General features: G+C 40.9%; 5 protein-coding genes across 10 annotated transcripts; 1 reads left to right on the top strand and 4 right to left on the bottom strand.

The window, feature by feature from the left end:
* The first annotated feature begins 12 nt into the window (after positions 1-12).
* On the top strand, positions 13-4,835 carry LOC103972112 (uncharacterized). Its single transcript, XM_009386318.3, has 4 exons — positions 13-640; positions 1,502-1,726; positions 1,906-2,289; positions 4,137-4,835. Exons 1-4 carry the CDS (start codon positions 92-94, stop codon positions 4,608-4,610), a joined length of 1,632 nt encoding a protein of 543 aa, XP_009384593.2. The 5' UTR covers positions 13-91; the 3' UTR covers positions 4,611-4,835.
* Positions 4,836-6,155: 1,320 nt separating this feature from the next.
* LOC135652551 (protein SET DOMAIN GROUP 40-like) lies at positions 6,156-9,967 on the bottom strand. The gene is made up of 6 exons (XM_065173554.1): positions 9,725-9,967; positions 9,475-9,625; positions 8,042-8,173; positions 7,797-7,937; positions 7,411-7,704; positions 6,156-6,883 (listed from the first exon to the last, which is right to left on the bottom strand). The coding sequence occupies exons 1-6, from the start codon at positions 9,931-9,933 to the stop codon at positions 6,254-6,256; spliced, it is 1,557 nt and encodes a 518-aa protein (XP_065029626.1). The 5' UTR covers positions 9,934-9,967; the 3' UTR covers positions 6,156-6,253.
* Positions 9,968-11,182: 1,215 nt separating this feature from the next.
* Positions 11,183-14,295, bottom strand: LOC135584733 (probable protein phosphatase 2C 27). Of its 5 annotated transcripts, none has more exons than XM_065173044.1 (5): positions 14,138-14,295; positions 13,375-13,739; positions 13,099-13,293; positions 12,482-12,687; positions 11,183-11,949 (listed from the first exon to the last, which is right to left on the bottom strand). In XM_065173044.1, exons 2-5 carry the CDS (start codon positions 13,564-13,566, stop codon positions 11,391-11,393), a joined length of 1,152 nt encoding a protein of 383 aa, XP_065029116.1. In that variant the 5' UTR covers positions 13,567-13,739; positions 14,138-14,295; the 3' UTR covers positions 11,183-11,390. The 5 variants fall into 5 exon arrangements, with proteins under 5 accessions (XP_065029116.1, XP_065029114.1, XP_065029113.1 ...); XM_065173042.1 differs by having other exon boundaries at positions 13,375-14,042; positions 14,138-14,288; XM_065173041.1 differs by having other exon boundaries at positions 13,375-14,059; positions 14,138-14,278.
* A 607-nt stretch (positions 14,296-14,902) lies between these two features.
* LOC135586228 (uncharacterized) lies at positions 14,903-16,495 on the bottom strand. The gene is made up of 4 exons (XM_065175220.1): positions 16,123-16,495; positions 15,951-16,037; positions 15,429-15,513; positions 14,903-15,103 (listed from the first exon to the last, which is right to left on the bottom strand). The coding sequence occupies exons 1-3, from the start codon at positions 16,429-16,431 to the stop codon at positions 15,436-15,438; spliced, it is 474 nt and encodes a 157-aa protein (XP_065031292.1). The 5' UTR covers positions 16,432-16,495; the 3' UTR covers positions 14,903-15,103; positions 15,429-15,435.
* A 143-nt stretch (positions 16,496-16,638) lies between these two features.
* LOC135653338 (glyceraldehyde-3-phosphate dehydrogenase B, chloroplastic-like) lies at positions 16,639-19,124 on the bottom strand. Of its 2 annotated transcripts, none has more exons than XM_065175219.1 (9): positions 18,949-19,124; positions 18,686-18,799; positions 18,272-18,433; positions 18,015-18,182; positions 17,778-17,938; positions 17,635-17,696; positions 17,489-17,538; positions 17,008-17,414; positions 16,639-16,922 (listed from the first exon to the last, which is right to left on the bottom strand). In XM_065175219.1, exons 1-9 carry the CDS (start codon positions 19,030-19,032, stop codon positions 16,787-16,789), a joined length of 1,344 nt encoding a protein of 447 aa, XP_065031291.1. In that variant the 5' UTR covers positions 19,033-19,124; the 3' UTR covers positions 16,639-16,786. The 2 variants fall into 2 exon arrangements, with proteins under 2 accessions (XP_065031291.1, XP_065031290.1); XM_065175218.1 differs by having other exon boundaries at positions 18,272-18,439; positions 18,949-19,123.
* Between the last annotated feature and the right edge of the window lie 2,128 nt (positions 19,125-21,252).

Genomic DNA, 21,252 nt, shown 5'->3' on the forward strand with positions numbered 1-21,252 from the left:
TTCGAGGAAAAGCCGCCTGTTTTGCTGCTGCGATTTTGGAGCAACGCAAAACCCTTTCCCTCTTTCCCTCTCTCGTCTCCTTCGCTTCATCATGTCTTCTTCGTCGCTTCCCGACGAAGTCGTCAAGAACCGGTGGCTTGGGTTTCTGATCTGGCAGTCCATCACGTCTGCCGTCATCCACCTCTCCTCCTCCCTCCTCCTCCACCGCCTCGGCCGCGGCTCCTCCTCCTCCGCCGCCGCGACTCTCTTTGCTTTCCTCGCCTTCCACCTCTCGCTCCTCCTCCTCTCCCTCGCCATCTTTCTTCTCTCCACTCCCCATCCCGACCCCTCCGCCTCCCTCCCCGACCTTGCCGCTGCCACCCTACGCGCTTCCCTCAAGTCCCTCGTCGGCGGCTTCTCCCGTCCATCCTTCACCGCCGACTTCGCCCACCGGGCTCGGCGCTCGCTCGCTTCCGGTGTTTTCCTGTTGGTTTGTGGCGTTGCGGGATTCCTCTCGGTGGTGGCCGTCTGCGGGAATGCTGAGGTGGTGGACGGGGCGAGCCTGGTTGGCGTGGGGTTGAGAGGGTTGGTTTTTGGGCTGGTTTATGGTCTCCATTATGTTTACAGGAGGAGGTGGATCCTAAAATTTCCGATCATTCAGGCAAGTGAGAGGAAAAGTTTATTATTTAGCCTGCGTTGTCTACTTGGACTTTACTTATGTTCTCTAGTTGATCTTGCTCCCCCATGCTTAATCACTTGAAAGTGATACCCGTGCAGGAAAAGAAGGATTGGAGTTTCTAAATGGGTGCATGTACATAATCTATATAGCACAATTATTTTTTGAAAAAACTTTCTTTTCGGGGATCAGATGTGAACTTTGCATGATTTGGGAGTCTTTGCACTTGGAGGTGTGGGTGATGGATGTATCAATGACGACGAGGCTAAAGTTTTTGTTAATGGCCTCATAATTTTTTCAGTCTTTTTGTCTGGTTTGAAGTTTGCAGTTTGATTCCACTATGGCTCAAGTATGTACATAGGTTTTTGCATGTGAGTAGCACAATTGAGTGGCTACAATCTTTGTCCTAAAGTAGATTCTGCTTGCATATATGCAAGTGACAGACTTGTGTAGAAATTAGACCTGAACAGATTTGGTGCTTATTTTATTCAATGATATTTTTTTCGGCAAATGATATGCCTTGCTTAACAATGCATGCATAGCTTTATCCTTTTAGCTCTGTGTTTAAACTTTTAAGTTGAAATTGCAAGAAGGCTGACAAAGGACAGGAAGATAACTAATCCAAACATATAAAAAGGTTAAACAGAGCCAAAACAGACCTTCACATAATTTTTGCTAAATTATAAGTGCCTTGTGTAAAAATATAATTCTTTAATGTATTGTCATTTACCATGCCCATTGAATATCTTATAAGGTGAGTTCCATATTGTTTTCTTCGTATAGCGATTATGTTATATCAATTTCATTAACAGAATCTGTTGTTTTCTTGATTGGTTTGATCTGCAGCGTCCTTTTTTCTACAGCTTCAAGATTGGTCTGTCTCAATCATTGAAAAGAGCTCTTAAGTTATCAGTTCAGGCTTATGTCTCTTCAGTCATACTAATTTTCTTTTTGCCTGATCAATTAAAGAACCAGAATATGATAGGAAAATTCATTATTCAACAGCTCAGATTTTACATTGGGATACTTACTGTTTCTATCTGCTGGGAACTAAGCCATCATCTACTTCAGGTTGGTTAACTTAGTTTCTAATTTATTATTGACTTTTTATTATTTTATGACATTTTCTCCTTCATATTGGGGCTCGGGGATATTTGTAACCCTTTTGCACATGCTTCTCTTCCAACCAATCTTTTATATTGCCAATCATGTTGCTTTTATTCACTATCTACTTCTCTATATTTATCTAGGATGTACATACTAGGAGGTGCATTTTTGCACCACCACAGGGATCAGCTGCAGCAGAAACAAATCCTAGTGAAATTCTGCTAGATACTTTGGAACAAAGCAATCCAAGATCCCTCATACAGTATCTTGCATATCTTGATCTGTGTATTGTTACAGAGAGCAATGCAGAACCTTGGCGTCGAGCTGCCTTTTTTGAAGAAACTGGTGAAACTTACCAAAGAACTATAAATGTATGCTTAAGGCCTATCGAACAGCTTGCCTCTGGGCTTGCTGAAGGTCTTGAAGGTTTTTCCATAAATAGATCTGATCTCTTGTCCAAGCAATTAAATTCACCTGTAGACATTCAAGTGGACTCAAGGCTTCATGAAGCTCTCAATGATTTTCAGGTACTATGTTCAATTAGGATTATGGAAATATTTTTCATTTCTGTGAACACCCCATACTTTGTTCTAAAATTGATGTATGTTAGACAAATCCTCTTTCATGAAATATTTTTGTTGACCTCTCAAATAAATTATATCTGACTTAATAATGTTTAATGTATTTTGCCATCAATGTTGAATCAAGGATTTATTTTTGTCACTTGGTAGGTAATTGAGGAAACAATGTAGTGTATGTTACCATATGTCATTGAATAAAAAACAAGCACCATGGAACAAGAAGCAGAAAGACACTAACAGATTAAAGATAAATTCTTGTAGATATTTATTCAACATTAATTTGAAACTTGATTCGGCTGATGTTGACTGGGCTACGGATTTAGTGCTTGATCAGGCTAAATTTAGCAGTCACAGCTCTAGAAACAAAGAAGTAAAATGTGAAGAAAATTGGTTTTATGGGTGATTGACCATGCACTTATGTGGAAACCATTGATGTCATGTGTGATTGTCCACGCGCTTGGCTAAGCACCTTAGGCTGTTTCCTAGACCAACATGTGCCTATTACCTCCGCACCTATGAAAATGTGGACAAGAATTTAGAAAATAAAAGAACCTCTTCTCATAGTTTGCGGTACCAACAAATAATCAAAAGCAATAGCTTTGTGGCAGTGGCTGTTGGCAGCTGTGATGTGGAAGGTGTGGGATATTGGTAGTGTTTATGATGATTGTAGCAATAGTGATATCCATAGCGGTGGCCACTTTGTGTTCAATGGTGGTGATGTCAGGTGTGGTAGCAAAACTGGACATGACAGTGATATTGCATCTTTTATCTATAATTGATATGTTAATGTTAAAAAGCTAATTTGTTTATGGGAAGGGGGTAATTGGTGTTGTTCAAAAACTGAACAATGTGTGTTTGACAAAAATCTCACTATAAGAAAGATTTCAAGGCTTTTATGTTCACATCCTTTAAAGAATCTAAATTTATTAGTGTTTCGAATATGAGTGGGCAAATGGTCATATTGATTACTGATACTGACGATCATCTTCGTATATATATGTTCTCCATTACTTTATAATTATCTTTAGATTTGAATCAGTAGTTATGCTAAAGCAAGAGTAACATGCATATTAGCTGGTGGACTTCATCTGGAATATTAAAAATGGATTGATGAGGATGTGTTGTTACAAGGTTAAGGAGGCTCCTCTGAGACCTGGGTGACTATGTTCGCCTTTTTTATATCAACAAGCGTATCTTTGATGTGTCACATTGAATACTTGATGGCAGAATTTTGAAATATTAGGGTCATAGTTGTTGTCACTGGCAGAATTTTAAATATTATAACTGTAATATGTATTTGTAACAAGTCTATGTCAAGAAGCTTGTAGGCAAGAAAATAGGAAAGAAACCTTTTGGTGTGTGCTCTATCCTGGTTTAAGTGATCCTGGGATTGACATCCTTATTTCATGTTAGTCTATTTGGTACTGGATGATCGCTGAAAAAATTTCAGGGTATCAGTTTCTTCCAATATATCTGTTGCTTGTCTGTTTTTCACACATCAGGATTTGGGAGGCCACATCTGATTTAGTCTTCCCAAGGATATCTTTTGTTCTGCGATTGTTGATTTGATTTTCTTTGAGCAGTCGTAGCTATCAGTTACCATTTCTTGAAATACTATCAGTTACCTTTTTTCTTTTTCTTTTCCTGTTCTTTGAGCTGTTGTAGCTATTCCTATGTTATCCTTCTGTTACCAACGAGATTTGGTTCATTTGATCCATTGATTATCAACCTAAAGGATAACATGTTTCTTGCCTTCAATTTTTCTCTATTAATACTTTTGTTATATTGTGTAGATTTGCTCGTGGTGTGCAAGAGCTCTGGGAGCATTGACGGCACGGTCTCACCTAGAGGATAGGTATGGAGTTGCTCAACTTACTGGCTGCAACAAAGCAGTCGTTTCGACATTGTTATCTTGCCTGCTGGCTGTGGAGGCTTGTGTGGGTAAAAAAACCAGCGTACAGCTGGCACACATGCTGGGCCCTGCCAACATCAGATGGGCGACAGTCAACACTGGGAAAAGAGACGCTGTGCCTGCACTGACTACCAAAAAAAGAGGCGCCGCACTGCATGCTAAAGCTTATGCCATGGCCGATGTTCTCAAAACATCCATATACCAAGTCGTGTCTGCTTTCCAAACGGATATGCAGGCAAATGCAAAAGCTTCGGTCTTGGAGAAGAATTGGATTGCCGAGGGAAAACCTATATATGGTACACGTGAGATCCTTATACAAAAGTTGCATCTCTTTTTGGATTATCGCGCCGTCTGAAGTTCTGATTTATTCAATTCCAATATTTGTTTAAAAGTGTGGAGATTTTGGCTTGGGTTTGGCTTTTGATGAGGCGATATAAATTTTTCTCGTCAAGAAGAAGAGATCACGTTTAACAAGGCTTTGTAACCTGCTCCGACTTTAATTTGGAAGAAGCTCCTTGAGGTTAAATTGTAATGAGACCAGATTCCATGTTATAAAGCACTAATCCTTGTTGTTGCATTACAGAGGAAAATGTCTTTGGATTTGGTGGCTTTCTTGCATTTGGAAATAAATACAATGTCTGTCTTGTTCTTAATAGCATCCCAGTAAGATCTGTAACAAGGGGAAATCTGCACAATTTGATAAGTAATCTGTTGCAAATATTTTCATTACACTCGCAATAATTTTATTAACTATTGATGAGCTTCTCATCTTCTATAGAAGAATTCGATTGGATTTCTTGTTTAGCACAGTATGATGAGTTGGCTTCATGCCATCAAACAAAACCAGTGACGAAATCTAACATGATGAACTTTGCATCCTCCGCAAATAAACAACTAGATTTACTAGGTAGATCGTTTAAGTATTATGAATCAAAATCAAATAATATATTTTCGAAAGCAAAGGATGCTAATAAACATATATAAGATATTTGATTTTAAAAACATAACTCTAATAACAATCGTAAGAATAAAAACCATGATTATGCTATTTTTATACTAAAAACTTTAATATTAGAAATTGAAATCAAATAACGATTGATCGAATTTATAATATGTACCTTTCGATATCATTCAAAATGTTTTTATTTTATCTATAGACGCATCATTATCGAGTTCAAAAGGTATAATGATTTTGATCCGTAAGGAGAATTAAGCTCACCTTATTCTTTTTTCCTATCATTCACAAGTCCATTATAAGCGATAAATTATGAAGTATAAGAGATTTAGAATAGACACACTTATTTCATTCCTATAGAAAATCTAAGATGATAATTATGAGAGTTCTTCTCATAAGAAATTATACTATAATTATTATTATTTATTTATAATTATAATCAAAATTTAATCAAATTATAAATTATAATATATTAGATAAGGTTCGGGAATCTAACCTACCGTGCCACGTGTAGCGTAGTTTGCTGACCTTTTGCCTGCATCACCAGCGGTAGATCACCTTTTGTCTTGATGAAATCTTTCTCACCTTTCCACACCACCACCTCTCCTTCGTGGTTCACGACATCTTGTAGACCAAGGCATCCATGAATGGCCACCAGTTGCACCTGACGGTGGTCCACCGATGGTCGCCCACCCTTGTCCGCATCATCTTCATCCTCCTCCATAGAAAGAAATTGTTCATATAGAGAGGAGGAAGAAGCCTCCTCGTTGGAGCGGCAATGGAATCCGAAATGTAGTTGGTCGAGCGCAGCAGCCCATCTCATCTGTGCTACTCGTGGAGTTCAAGTCCTGCTCGATCACAAGCTCCTGTTTCCCTTGTAGATATCTTTTAGATCACAAACCCCTTAAACAATGCAGTGGATACAGACAGATTACACTTTACACAGTCAAAAAAATTACAGTTTAATGGTCTAAATATCAGCTCATCGATCATACATGTAGGTTGGATAACTGTTACATCACAAAATGCTCTACTCTTGTCTCTCAAACATGCTGCGAAGACAGGCAGCAAATTAAATTTTCACAGTAAAAAACACAACCCTGCAACATCTTCTTATAGGCCAATCTCCATTGTATAGCCAATTTCCATCTCTCCAGGGATCTCCTGGCCTTTACCGGCATTCCAATGTAATCAGCAACTTCCATTGTGAGGCCATGAGCTTCGAAGAACTCCCTGAGCTCACTCATATGAGGTAGCACCACTGTTAAACTCAGACAGGAAGGATGGTCTATCGTTTTGTCGACTGTACTCGATAACATGCTGTCTTCACCTATTGTGGTCTTCAATCTCGCCAATATGTCAGTGCAGTGTTTAGCCAACCATTTCATGATCAACACCTCGTTCTCCACTGACACTATAGATCCGCTATAAACTCGATTCCCAACTGTTCTACGAAGGTTCATAGGTGTAGCCCACAAGCGTAGAGCACATAGCAAGGCGAATGAAGGGACTCCATCGTGTTGGATGTACAGAGAATCTCTGGGCCAACTACTTGATGTGCATACTTCAGCCTTTAACTCGATGAATGCCTTGTTGTTTGGATTTTCTTTCAGTACAAAACCATAATGCTCCAAGAGTTCTAAGTTAGTGTATGTTCCATAACCAAGAAGAACCTGTGAGGAACAGTGTATCAGATAAAACGGTCAACTTAGATGCTATGAGCAGTCCCTGTAAAATTTGAGTCTAAACCAACAGAAGACAAACCAAAGTTGAAATTCACAACTCCATTAAGAGCATATTTAAATTAAGGTTCTCTCATATGCATATATTGTGTCAATATAGGCATCGAAATCATAAGGTGTAGAATATTCAAAGCATTTACAGGCCCCAAGTACCAGTTCCTATAGGAGTATTTTATATGAATGCTCCTAAATATGAAGTTCTAGACCATAAGAAAGTAGTTGCTGTGGTATTGACTGTTCTCACAATAGTGAGCATTTACTAGTTGCTGCTGAACACTATTATACTTAACTTTTTTTTTTGTGCAAGTACATTGCCTCAAATACAAATTAAGTTGCTACTTCGAAGTTTAAAAGATAGTTTCCCACGTAAGATATAACTAAGCAAGACTCAGATTCAAAAATTATGTTCAGCACTAAAATGAACCACTATATCTGATTCAAATATTTTAGAAACGCACCTGCTCCCCCTTTTTATATCTTTTCCTTGCATAAAAGCAATACGAATTCATATTTTCCTCGTATCCACCATCTGTCAACCTTTGCATGAAACCATCAGGCTGGTCAGCATCATGAACCGTCCCCTCCCGACTGCTATGCTCGAGCAGTTGAATACTCAAGCTAGTAGTTTCTTGCTTACTGTCAGACATTTCATGGGAACTGTCCTCATCAGGTGCAGCATAATTAAACAAATCACCAACAGGGCATAAGCAACCAGCACTATCCCATGGTATATGTAATGTACGAGAAGATACCTTCAAGCAGAAACAGAAAAAAGGCTGGTAGTGAATATTCAAGTGACCAAAAGAAAACGACAAAGCGCTAAATTCACTAATCCATAACTCACAGTGGCTGAAGCCCAAAGCCATGACCTAAAAGTTAAGAGTTGAGGTTTAAGGTCCAGGTCCTGCATCAAGCCAACAGCTTCTTTCCACTCTGACCTTGCCATGGCAACAGCCTTCTCAGAAACCCAAATAGCATCTTCAACCTGGTAATCAGATGAATGATTTTGTCAAATGGCTCATAAGCAAGCAAAGCTTGACAAAAAATGAACCAAACTGTATCTAGGGAAACATCTTTACCAAACATTACTTGAAAAGACTGAACTTCAAATCTGGTGAAATTTGCTAATGTATTATAACTGCGAGGCAACTGCACCAGGTAAGGGTACCATCGAGAGCGTCTTCCCTTTTCCACCTCAGCCAATAGACATACAATTAGCATCTGCAAAACCATATTAATTGTCATAAATATACAAAAAGGATCATTGAGAAGGACAGTAAGAGTGGCTAAGAAATGAACTATAACCATATGAAGTAAGCAAAATGTCTGAATTTTCTCAAAGATAGAATTAAACTTGGATGAAGATGGTTAGCATGTTTTAGTTATCTAGAAAATGATTTATTTAAACTCTCTTTAGAACTCTCATCTTTAACTTAGACCAACAAGGGTTTAACAGATACTTCAAAGCCTACAGACTTACCAAAAACCAACTACAACAATAATATCCCTGCTTTCCAAGTGCACTGAGGATTTAAAAGAATGAAAGGTAAACAGTTTTTCACAATGAACTACTTGCATGAAGTTTACTTTTAAATTCTAGATCTTGTGCATGATTAGAAATAGCAATGTAACTAATATTCAGATTTAAAATTCTGATGCATGATGAACTCAACAATTGTCTTATACAACCAAGAACACTTTATGCCATAAAACATTCTCCATATATTCAATGTGATTAGCTCCTTATAACTGTCTTACCAAACTTTCTAATGTGCTAAATTGGCAGATTACATTTGCTCGATCCTGAGTACTCTATTATCCTCTTTTCATATAATGCCAATTTAATAGCCATGATGTTGTGTATATAATTTACCACAACCATCTTTGACTTTGTCTGATGCATGGCAAAGAGAAAACAAAAGACTTAACAAAGATAATATTCAAAGCCCTATGATTTCTGCAAACATATTGATAAAGTGTTCACAAGATTATTGGATTTCCTACATAAGTACAATATACAAAAAGGCTGTCCTGTATCAACATCTTTGAGGATTCAGCAAGTCTTCTACGACTCTAAAATTCAAAATCTTAAGTATCAATTCATAGAAAATAACATCAGAATCAAATGGAAAGTCCCACAAAGTAGACTTATATTTTATATTATCTTATTGGCCATATTTTGTGTTTGTGCTTCCTTAATTGCGACATTCTGATTTCTCTTAGAATTTAAGAATTGTAATTCTCAGAAAAACCATGATTTCTAGTCTCCCAACCAGCAGCTCAACACACGACTCTCCACAAAGTACTTGTTATCAGATTTCAGTTTTTATCTCTTTGGACAGAGAATCATAGACCAATACCTCAATAAGCCCATCATAATCCCGAAGCTAAATCTTCGGTATTTTGCTTAAACCGCGCAATAGTAGACATATCATAGATGTCACATCGAACGATAACCACGGAAATTAAAATCTGAGCATATCCTAATCAGCAAAAGACAATCAATGAGAGACTAGAAAGACCTGAGTGGGAGCGAGACGATGCTGGTGCCTCTTGACGCAAGATGCAAACTTTTCATCAGCCATCGCGCTGTCAGTCGTAAAAAGAGCCTTCCTTGGAACTCTTAGTATCAACTCCCCCTTCACAAGGTCACGGGCGGCAGCCAGTCCTCGCCTGAAGAAGACCAAGACGAAACAACAGCAAAGGAGGACAATTCTCAGAAGAAGAAGGCTAAGAAGTAGAAGAGAGAAGAGAAGAGGATGGAAGGATCACCCGCCGGCTTCAGAGAAGTAGGAGACGAAGAGGGTACGCCCCAGACAAGAAGAAGAAGAAGAAGAAGAAGACGGCTCCACGGGGAAGGAGATAGAAGGCGTGGGAGGAGGCCACGGCAAGTCTGACATGCCCATATGCGCCGCCCACTTGAGGAGGGCGGCCATGCCTTCATCTCCTCTGCCGCCGCCCTCTTCGGCCGCTTCACCCATCTTCTCCACCGTTTGATTCGACTTCCCTTCTTCTTCCCCCATCTTATAGTAATAATAATACAAATAAATAGACTTTTGGTTGGACAGTTATGCCAAAATGGGCCGGGCTGAGAACTCAGGAAAGGCCCATCTTAATAGAGCAGGCTTTTAATTTCATCATTTATTATCTTTTGCAAACATAAATATATATGTATTTATGTGACCCACTTTTAATTCCATCATTTATCTTTTGCAAATATAAATATATATATATATATATATATATGTATTTATGTTTGTTAATGGTTAAGCAATTGCCCATGTCCTCTGTTGATAATTGTGGCATTATCAAGGACATGCTTTTGTTATCAAAGGAGATAACATATTTACCCTCTCAATATTCATCTCCTCCAAATCAAGTATCTTTTTTTTTTTTGTCTTTGATCCAGAGGATGAAGATTAATAATTATGTCCATTAACTTACTTAATACAAATATAGAGGGACAATTATGAAAATTAAATATTATGTCAGTTTGGTCATTGCTGAATGATTGGAGATTCCTACACTGTACCACATGGTTCACAAAGTCATATAGAGAGAGAGAGAGAGCTATCCTGCTATGGAAGAACAAGAGCAGCAGACTCAATGCTATACTGTGGTAGAGGTTGTGCTTAAGGCTCTGGTTACCCAAACACTAAACCTTTCTTGATACTTCACATTGCACTTTCATAGCTAAAACAACTGATCTAGGCACATTCACAAGCAAGCTTTGAGGTGAAATCCATCAAATGATTTAGCTACCAATTTTAGGTTTAATCCATCAAATGCAGTAGAGCTTAAAGTGCATTAAGACCTGGTCAGAGTAGTTTAACCCAGATAATCCAAGATAATATAGTTCCTCTGAATGAGTGCACTAGTCTTCAAACAAACAACTATACCAAATTAGTCAGGTTAGGCCAATCTAAGCCTATTATTTAACACATCAAGCTCAAATCTCAATGGCTCCAAAGAAAAGCCAGTTAGTTGATCACAGTATGGAATGAACTGGCCAGTTGTGCTTTAGTTGGCCATTTATGTGCCAGGACAAAATATGCTGTCATTGTACTCCCAAGACAGCAAAGGTTAAATGATGGATGCAAAGTAGGCAAAATGATGGGAAGATGGGGTCTCCTTTTATTTGTTGTGTGCTACCAAGAAGCATTGACATCACAGTTCAGCTGCCAAAAGAGACGTGACCTGAGAGATTGGGCATGAATCTACAGCCAACTCTGGACAATATCCAAACTCTAATGAATTATCTGAAAATTTAAGGCACAACAATCAGATGTCTCACACAATGTCAAATAATTTTACCTCAGATGTACACAACTAAACTACAGCCTCATCAAACAAAAACACTAGCCTACATGATTTATTTCTCATAGGAGGCCAAATTGCCGAGAGCCTCCTTTCTTTATAGGTTACACAACTTCTATAATCAGACATCACTGTCTAAAGCACCCTTTAGGATATGCAAACCTTCCAAGGAAATACTCCGGCGGACTCTAGATCTTGAGAGCTCAATGCGAGGGGGTGGATCTGGTGAGAAGCAGACAACCACGACCGTCAGATTATCACAAGTATTTCGTTGAAGTGCCTCTCGGACAAGCTCTCTGGAGCATCGATCTGGATCGTTGTGAATCATGAGCTCCTTCCTAGCTATCGTCACAGCACACTGACTGCTCATGACATCCCATAAGCCATCACACCCCAGTATCAGAAACTCATCTTCCTCCGTGAGGACTGTCACCTGCAGCTCGGGTTCAGCGCTCAAGGGGCAGGCAGAACCTTTTGGGCCTTTCATGTGCCAGTTGCCAAGTGCCCTTGCAACAGAGAGCTGGCCATTCAGATATCCATCATAGATTTTGCCGCCTAGCTTCTCAATTCTTAGCCTTTCGTTATTGCAGCTAGGTTTATGGTCTCTGGAAAGTTCTATTGCTCGTCCACGCTTCCCTAACACAGCTCGGCAATCACCAGCATTTGCAATGAGCAAAGACCTACAAGGTACAAATTCTATAGTTAAGACCCAAGTACTAAGAACATTAAGCAATATTAGTGAATGTCAATAAGCAAATGCAAAGTCTAAACCACAAGGCACATGCATGCTCTGCCTTCACATTATGAATTCTCACCTGTCAGTTCTTTGACCCTAATTAGACCATGGTAAAACACAGAAACTACAACAATCACATTAACTTCCATGTTTCTAGTCTAAAGGCTTGTTCTAGATGATTTCTTAGCTTTCATCAAACAAGAAATCCAACCCATGACACTCATCTTCAGCAAAACAATGTAGTGACGTAAAAGAAAGAACGAAGGTTGCTTCAAAAGCATATATGCAAACAATCTGATGATGAGCTGCTAAAAAATAAATGCCATCCAAGACCAACATGAACTTTTTTCCTTTTTTTAATGAACAGTAGAAGCTACATAAAACATTAAGACCATTCATAAATTTAACTCTTTATACAATTCTATGTATATCAGAGACTAAAACAAAAAGTTCACAGACGTTAACAGCAAATTTACCTTCCAAAAACAAGGGCTGTAAGTGCTGTGGTTCCAGACGTGCGATCAAGTGAATGGGAATCAGCAAACGCATGATCAGTTTTTATGAATGCACTCTTTATGGCCTTGTCAACAGAAGCTGGAAAATGACTATCTTCAAGTATGAATTTGAGAATATTCTTCTGAACAAAAGATGCTGCATCTGTGCCACCATGGCCATCAAACACCTGCCATATGAACTGCTTCATTTCAGCAACTTCTCAATGGTTGTTTGCTATGACAAGGTCCAAACATTGATACGACAAACTTTATGTTCAAAGAGACATTGGGGATTTATTGTCCCACCTAACGATAAAGGCAATTTAAAACACCAATTATTTAGAATTCATTGACATCAGAGTATCTATGAGATAACTGAGACAAACATGATTTCATGATTGAGAAACATATTGGGACGTCCATTGCCTAATCTATGAACAATAAAAGCTATATCACACAACATGTTTAGAAACATCTTAAAACCTTGACATTAAAAAATGAACAAGATATAACTAACACAAACAACACATCAAGTTTATTAAAGAACTATTTATGTTGGATACAAAAAAAAAACGAATTCCACATAAAGGGAGGCACACCCCATAGAAGGCACCCGGTGATGAAAATTTCACAGAAGCTCCAAGATACTCAATTAGATTATCTATGCACACATGTTCATCCTCCATATACGGCTTCGGCCCCATTTCAGAGCAGCTTCCCGAGCGAAACACAGGCAGAAACCCAATCTGTTCTTCCGGTGGAGATATAAGTGCTAGACTCGCAAAATCGAATTCCTAGAAAGCTTTCAAAAACATAATCAGCAGATTGGAATAGATATCATCATCAAGAGAAAAACAGAAGGCAAATGAACAAACCAGGCAAGCGGTGTTCACAGAACGTCGAATAACCGACAGATGTCGAGGAGGTTTCCCAACTTTACTTTCTTTCCTGTTTTCTGGAGTCCTGGGATCTTCACTGCCAGAACTGAGTGAAGATCCATTATCCACGTCCCGATTCCTACCGTCTAACATGGCCAATGTGGAGGATAATCCCGTAGCAGCTGCCATAATCCTAAGCAAACCATGCTGACAACCCTTTGCGAGCACAATAATTGCTTCGAACCCACCTATATCACAATATCGCCGTTCTTCTGATTTTTCAGGTATCCCAATGGATCCAATCAAAACTTCCAAAAAGTTGAGACACCCAAGATTCCAAAAAGTGAACTTCTTTTTGGCCCCTAGAGCTATCCAAGCCAGGAGAATTAGTCATGCTCCTTATGGGTATTGAATCCAGATTTCTACAACATCCATATATAGAACTAAAAACGCCAATAGATCCTCCAACATCCTAAAACTATCCCCACAAACAACAAATATTGCATCATCCAAGAAACAAAAAAACCTGATCTTTATCGCCAAACGATCAAATGATTTCAAGTGCAAACTGCTGCCCCAAAGGCCATCCACATGCCCTTAACAAGACATCAGGAAAATTCACCAAAATCCCACCTTTAGCGCAAAAAGCTGAAGAACCAAGCGATCTAAAGCGTAACAACAGCTAGAACAGATCAAACCCTCAGAATGAAGAAAAAAACACCCCGGAGTACCAAAAGATTCAAAACAAAAAAACCATTACCACCAAGTTCATCGAACGGCAGCACTTCCCTTCTCCTTCCCTCCCGTGAAGACCTTCATTTTTCTGAGAAGAGGAGCAGAAATTGCTCAAAATAACAGGTGAAATGAGAGAACGAAAACACCATAGCTTTGGAGGAGCGGTAGGGCGAGGGCCCTCTTATAGTTGGAAGACACGGCGACCGGCGATTGGAGGTCACCCGGTCGCGCCACCAACATCGGAATCATCGGGTGGAATGAACGGCGGCGGACACCTGTCGGGATCACGGTTCCGAGGGAAGTCTCGGGGTGGGATGCCCTGTCGCTCCCCAGCCGTACGATCCGCAGCCTTGGACGGCTGAGATTGTCCCGATGGAGTGGTTGGATCCGGTGGTGGATTGACATGTCACACAGTAAATCTATGGGATTTCAGCAATTTGGATTTTGGCTTTTAGTTCTGCTTGGTTGCGAGGCACACTCTTGTGTTCTTCCTGCTCCAGTAAAGCTTATGACAACTTGCTCTGGAATTGCTTCTTCTATGGCTTTCATGTTCAAGAATCAAAAAGCTTACCTTTTCCACTCACAATATTGCAGATAGTTTAGGCTATAGAAAAGTGCTTGCATTGTATTACTAGAATATTTGAGTTGAAGCAACAACACTAATCTGGCAAAGTTGAAGTTGATGCCAAGAATGTATCCATCATGACTCCATGATGATCATTATTAAAGCCAGAAATTTTTCTACAGGAAAATGCAATCAAGAATCTGCACGGTTGACTTGGGAGCACAATTTGTCTACCCAATTCTCACTACCTTCACCAAGAGTTATTTGGAAAAGCTCCAAATCAGGTACCAGTACATAGTGATGCAACAATGTAGTGAATACCAAAGACACTTATGAGATATTGATTTCAAAATCATCAGTAATTTCCTTGGCTAATCTGATATCGCTTCTTCTTCTTGTTCTTCTTGTTCTTCTTGTTCTTCTGGCCTGTACATAATGTAGACACAATGTTAATATGGGGAAGAGAAGCTTTGAACAAGTAACCAACCCTCTTTTTAGTGGCACCAGAGGGAGGTTGGATTGTATAAGGCACAAGATATGTCTTCTTTAATGTAGGTATGGAAGTTACTGTTAATAATCCAGAATTTTGATTATTTTTTTTATAATTAAGGATTAGGGATCTAAATAAAATTTCTAATTCAAATGAAGCACAGATAAAAGTTGCTGTCTTTTGACACATCTTATGGCGTCAGTCTCTGCTTATGATTGTTCAGATGAGAGGGGGAAAGGAAGGTCCATCTTTTTCTCATACCTTCATTTCAGCTCGGAGGTGATGAGCTGCTTGCCTTCCCCTTTTTCCTAGATTCAACCATGGTAAGCAATGTCTTCAGCTGGTGCTGCAGCAAGTTTCAGATAAGCATGCAGATCATGAGAAACTAGCATTTAGAAGGCAAAATGACAAGCAAGTACAGGGTGTTCCAAGATTATTGGCCAACAGATTGCAAACTCCATTGCTCATGGATCTCTTTTCCACATCAAATAATTATTTCCTTAAATCTCTCCCTTGATCTACATAGGCTCAGAAATATGAAATCATAACATTGTCTAACCATTCTAGCAGAAGCTTGATGAAGACATTGATACTGGAAGGGTCATGATATGGTTCGACCACAGTATTATGGAAACAGAGATCTTTATAGAAGAAAGAAGCAAGAAAGAGAAGCAGAGGGCAAAAAAAAAGGCAAACAGTACAACTACATTAGAGACGAAACCCAGAGATCAGCTTCAGAGAAACCAGCAAACATATCGTAGTTGCACAAGAAAGATCTTGTACCATCGATTCGCAATCTTGATACTCTTTCGACAGCCTCTCGCGATCATGTTCCATCTGGGCTTTACGGCCGGCGCACTCCTTGATTTCCTGTCGGAACACGAGAAGCAGATAGGAAAACAAGCAAGGCAGGAGAAGAGCTCGGGCGACACGGGAGGGGAGGAAGAACACGGACCTGTTGCCAAGACGGACCCTTTCTGACTCGCCGCAGGGTCTCTAGGATGGGGACGATCCGTTCTCGGAGGCCGCGGCATTCTGCTACGCAAGACTGGATCTGGCCGTCCAACTGGTCCTCCATGCTCACCTCGTCGGGGAAGCCGAGACCAGACGAGGAGGAAGATGACGCGTAGGGGCCGTGGGCAGATTCTAAATCCGGCATCTGTTCGTCTTCCAGTGGACTCGTTGGGTTGCCCGCTTCCAAATCGGGCATCTGCTCGTCTTCCGTCGGACCCATTAACCATGACCAGACCCTAGAAAGCCACATCGCGACGGCTGAGAGAAGCGAGAGAGAGAGTATGTAAAGAGGCGGGTTTCACAGTTCTTGAAACTGAAGGAGATGAGTCGGTTGCGGTTCGTTGCAATGGAGATCGCTCAAAGGTCGTTAAGCTACGTTGGTTGTTTCAGTTGCCTGTTATATGTTCCATATACTCGTCTCATACAGTGGAAGAAGCAAAATTATACAGTCTATATGTGAATACTAAATCCACAAGGCAATCATTCTCTTCAAGCATCATTGTTGTAGAAGAAACACTTTGATCTGCCGATCACAAAAATGTCATACGCATGTCCGCGAGTTTTACATCCATCAGAAATGATTCGATACACATCAAGCAATCAGTTTATGCTTCGTATACTTTGCATTCCTTGGTCTCTGGGTTTGTCTGGCAGAAGTCTTCCAGGGGATCTCCACTCCCCTGCGCAGGCACGCCAGGCCACTTGCTTGCCACCAGATGTGCCAAATCCACCACCCTTTGGCTATCCAAAGAAATCAAACAGTGTCAGTGTTTTCCAATGTGATCTGTTCTTCCCTGTCTTGAAGGCTCGGAGAAGCAAATCTCACCTGTAACCCCATTCATTGTCGTACCAAGCAACCACCTTGACCATGTCGTCGCCCATCACCATGGTCAGCGATGAATCGATGGTGGAAGACACGTCGCTGCAGCGGAAGTCGACGGACACCAGAGGCACGTCACACACCGCAAGGATGCCCTTCAATGGCCCCTGGGCCGCCTTCCTGAAGGCGTTGTTCACGTCCTCAGCCGTCATCCCTTTCTTCGCCACGTTCACCACTAGGTCCACCACCGACACGTTCGGCGTCGGCACCCGGAGGGCGATCCCGTTCAGTTTGCCTTTGAGTTGGGGCAGCACCAGCGACACCGCTTTCGCTGCTCCGGTGCTCGTCGGGACGATGTTAAGTGCTGCAGCCCTCGCACGTCTCAGGTCCCGGTGTGATGCATCCAGCAACCTCTGCAGTCGCACACATGAACATAAAGATACCGGGAGAAGGAGATGAACAACGGAGACTGTATCCAAAGGAGAACCTGATCCCCTGTGTAAGAGTGAGTTGTTGTCATGGTTCCCTTCACAATGCCTGCAAGGATTAGAAAAGGCAACGAACGAGCTCAGTAAAATGCAGGGCAATCTTTGCTTTTCGGTAGATTGCAGTGCAGATACAAGCAATTCATACCAAATTCTTCATCCATGACCTTCACAAAAGGAGCAAGGCAATTCGTCGTGCAAGATGCATTGCTGCAAGTAGGAATCGAACCAGTAAATATCATGATATTAATGGAACTACAAGGAAATTAAAGATCATCTTTGCCACCCAACCTGACTATGTTTGACGCCTCGTGATGGTAGTCGCCTTCGTTCACGCCGACAACGTAGGTTGGGATATCGGCTCCTTTCGCCGGAGCCGTGATGATAACCTTCTTCGCGCCGGCTTGTATGTGTTTTCCAGCTCCTGGGCCATCAACGAAGACTCCTGTCCCCTGTTTTCGGTGAACCTTGCATGAGGTTCGTAAGCTCAGACAAGTGAATCCTTTGAATCAAACTCTGTAACAGTACCTCGATGACGATGTCGATTCCTAGCTCGGCCCATGGCAGCTTCAGAGGGTCACGATTGGAGACGACCTTGATGGGCTTGCCATCAACACTTATTGTCTCGTTGTCCACAATCTTCACGTCAGCTTTGAAGGTGCCAAGCATGGAGTCGTATTTGAGAAGGTGAGAAGCCTATGGGAGAAGGCCTTGTCAGAAACTTGGAACGGCAGTAATAACACAAGCATGAAGTGCAGGAGCAGAAGAGGAGAGATGTATCGTACATTCTTGACACCGCCACTGTCATTTACGACCAGCACTTCGAGTGGGGAGTCCTTCCGGCCGTGCCAGCAGCGGAGGAAGTTCCGGCCAATCCTCCCAAAGCCATTGATCGCAACCTTCAGCTTCGCGACGGTCTCCCCCCTAACAGGAACAGCCCTCGCAGTCTGAAGCTATGAACAGAACCAAGAACAAAACCATCAACTGACACAGAATCATGATTCCACAAACAGAACACCAGCTCACGATTTGCAAAGCAAAAAACCATGACAATTGCAGGAAATAATCGATCACAAGATCGAATTTGACCAGATTAATAACATCTTGGTAATCATTATAAAATCATTAGTACAGATGAAGCAGAGCAACATGCTTCCTGAAATATAGACTAGGAAGTTTGCTGCTGTCATAGAACTTGCCTTGGTAGACAACTGGGAGGCCAATACATCGGAGAAGGATGCCTCTCTTCCATGGGTGGCAAAGGTGAGGGATGTGCTCGATCTCAGCCCTGAGAATTCAGCAACCTCTAGCCTCTACATGTATGAAATTTGAATCATTCAACAAAAGTTTGCTACCATATCAGTCTTCAGAAACGAACACCATGTGATTCTAAGTTAATACTAGTAGTACTAATACTGTTTCCAGCTGAAGTAGAGAGATAGAGAGAGAGAGAGAGAGAGACCTTGCTGAAGGAGGTGTTGGCCTTGCAATGGAACCTGGTGTTGGATGGGATTCTTGAGGAGGCAAGAGCTGCATGGCTGGCCATTACTGCAACCGAGAAGCAGAAGGATTCCTAATGGGAGATTTATATGTCAAGTGTCTCAAATATCATCAGTCACTGGCATCACTCATTTCCTGTGTGGTGATGGGCTGAGGTGCATGAAGAAGGTCTCAGGGTGGGTGTGTATTTGTGGCTGCAGAAGGCAATCTTTTGGGGATAAGGAAATTGTGTCTGATATCACTTCTCAAACTGGGAGCCACTCATTTCCGCTGGATCGCTAACACCACAAACCCAGAACCGAGGGCAGCTAAATCCACCACATTCCTCTACTGGATCTTCTCCTCCAGGCCCAGACTTTCTCTCTCATCACGCGGTTGAACCATTAATGAATCAATCCAATGCGAGGCCAATCGATCATGTTTTGACATCTGAAAACCCAGTCAATAATCTAACAGTAGTCAAAGACAAGCAGAGAGGGACATCTAATTGATGCAGAGTTAAGATTTTGATGATAAGTGATGCACGCATGAAGGACACGTGATTCGTCTACTCCCTGCATGGCCCATGCAATATGGGCTGAAACCTTGACGCAGTTCATGCAGCTCTCGTCAGCTTCGGCTTCGCACTCCTTTCGGAGCTAATGGCCGGCGAACTCTTCTAATATCTCAGAAGAGAAAGTCCATGTAAATCAAATCGGTGGTTGGCGATTCCCCAACGAGTCATCCAATTACGCGTTAAATCTCTCTTCTTCTTATAAACTAAGCCATGACTGCAGCTGCAGGAGAGCCCACCACTCGGAGTAGATTAAGAAGGTAAGCTGCAGGGAAAGCCGGTGGCGTTCGTGTGCGCAGTGTTTCATGTTCTTGACAGTGTTCTCACCATGGCTCTCGCCCTAGCAAAAGTAGTCTAAGCATCGAAACTGTCGATTTTTATTCTCTGAGAAATTGGAATATAATGATTGATAGTTTTTAACTTCACATATTAATTACTAAGATCCATCAATTCTGATATAACTGACAGATGAAGAAATGGAAAGCCCAGTTCTGTAATGGTAGGTCTTGATCTCAAGTTGCTAGGAAATCTAAACCTCAAAGAGAACATGTTCTTGCAATCACAGAGGAGTTCTTGTTCTGCAGATCCTTTAAGGTTCAGATTCACTCACCAGACATCTGTTGTGAAGCGGCATTTGGGACTTCCAAGAACCATTGGCATCAGATGGATAGTCAGATATTAATATGAAGAAGATATTAGGCAGTTCTTTGGATCAGTGACAAAAGTGGACTAGTTGACCATAAGCCATGGCTTTATCAAATAATATCTTAATATTCCAAGTTTCTCTTTTGGCTCTCTTCCTCTGTAGCTTCTCATTGCTGAACATTATAACACTGATTTATGTTGGATTTGTTGAACTACTATAACAATGTATTGAATGCTATAAAGATATATAGGCACATTTGTCTCCATACAGTAACTTTGATTTCCACAAGTACATAAAATGATCCTTGGAGGATGACTTCAAAGTGGTTGTGTGCATCAGGTTTCCCTATCTTACACTAAAATCTCTCTGTATTATTTCTTTGGTAAGAAATTTCTCTCTTTCTCTGTTTCTCACTTAACATGTCCATTTGTCAGTCAGTCCATTGTGGTTCATTGCCATCATCAGTCTACTTCTTGACATCAATGGCAATTACTTTTAATTGTATGTATATTACCAATTCTTCTTGGCTTTGATCCAGGATATTATATGTACCCTTGCATTGCATCAGTTTCTTTTGTCCCACTCATGGTGAGATTACAGTCCATGAGCTCTTTCCCTTTCTATTGTTGTTGGGGAGCAAGTCAGCATGATATGATGCAATGGTTTTGCAGGTATTTGGCTTGAAACTAGAACTTGTCATCATGGAGATGGCTCAAGAGATCCAGAACAGAACTACCAAGCAACAAAGAACTTCTGGTTCAACAGGATTCAGTGGATTGTTTTCCTGATACATTTGACTTTGTTTGAGGTAAATGCAATGATCTCAGTTGTCAATGCTTCCATATAAACCTGCAATGATGGCATTCAACAGATTGTGTTCATCAAAAGATTTCTTCTAACTTCTATTTGACCTTCAGACTTGTGATTACAGAATGCATTCCAGATGGCTCATTTTCTGTGGACATGGCTAATAGTTTTCCTTTTATTATCAGTACCATCATGATGAACTTTTTGAAGCATTTGATTGGCATTTTACTGAAACAGCCTGAATCATGTTTGCAGTATGC

This window comes from Musa acuminata, chromosome BXJ3-11 (genome assembly GCF_036884655.1).
Source record: "Musa acuminata AAA Group cultivar baxijiao chromosome BXJ3-11, Cavendish_Baxijiao_AAA, whole genome shotgun sequence".
NCBI classification, from domain to species: domain Eukaryota; kingdom Viridiplantae; phylum Streptophyta; class Magnoliopsida; order Zingiberales; family Musaceae; genus Musa; species Musa acuminata.

Coding starts and splice junctions, on each gene's coding strand:
- LOC103972112 (XM_009386318.3), top strand. CDS start 92: ATGTCTTCTTCGTCGCTTCCCGACGAAGTCGTCAAGAACCGGTGGCTT. Junction 1,727..1,905: donor TAAGCCATCATCTACTTCAG/GTTGGTTAACTT, acceptor ATATTTATCTAG/GATGTACATACTAGGAGGTG. Junction 2,290..4,136: donor AAGCTCTCAATGATTTTCAG/GTACTATGTTCA, acceptor TATATTGTGTAG/ATTTGCTCGTGGTGTGCAAG.
- LOC135652551 (XM_065173554.1), bottom strand. CDS start 9,933: ATGGGTGAAGCGGCCGAAGAGGGCGGCGGCAGAGGAGATGAAGGCATG. Junction 7,938..8,041: donor TTGAAGTTCAGTCTTTTCAA/GTAATGTTTGGT, acceptor TCTGATTACCAG/GTTGAAGATGCTATTTGGGT. Junction 7,705..7,796: donor GGCTTTGGGCTTCAGCCACT/GTGAGTTATGGA, acceptor TTCTGCTTGAAG/GTATCTTCTCGTACATTACA.
- LOC135584733 (XM_065173044.1), bottom strand. CDS start 13,566: ATGGCAGCTGCTACGGGATTATCCTCCACATTGGCCATGTTAGACGGT. Junction 13,294..13,374: donor CTGTGAACACCGCTTGCCTG/GTTTGTTCATTT, acceptor AAAGCTTTCTAG/GAATTCGATTTTGCGAGTCT. Junction 12,688..13,098: donor CACCGGGTGCCTTCTATGGG/GTGTGCCTCCCT, acceptor TTCATATGGCAG/GTGTTTGATGGCCATGGTGG.
- LOC135586228 (XM_065175220.1), bottom strand. CDS start 16,431: ATGTGGCTTTCTAGGGTCTGGTCATGGTTAATGGGTCCGACGGAAGAC. Junction 16,038..16,122: donor AGGGTCCGTCTTGGCAACAG/GTCCGTGTTCTT, acceptor GTGTTCCGACAG/GAAATCAAGGAGTGCGCCGG. Junction 15,514..15,950: donor ATCAAGATTGCGAATCGATG/GTACAAGATCTT, acceptor AACTTGCTGCAG/CACCAGCTGAAGACATTGCT.
- LOC135653338 (XM_065175218.1), bottom strand. CDS start 19,032: ATGGCCAGCCATGCAGCTCTTGCCTCCTCAAGAATCCCATCCAACACC. Junction 18,800..18,948: donor CCAACACCTCCTTCAGCAAG/GTCTCTCTCTCT, acceptor TCATACATGTAG/AGGCTAGAGGTTGCTGAATT. Junction 18,440..18,685: donor CCTCCCAGTTGTCTACCAAG/GCAAGTTCTATG, acceptor TTCTGTTCATAG/CTTCAGACTGCGAGGGCTGT.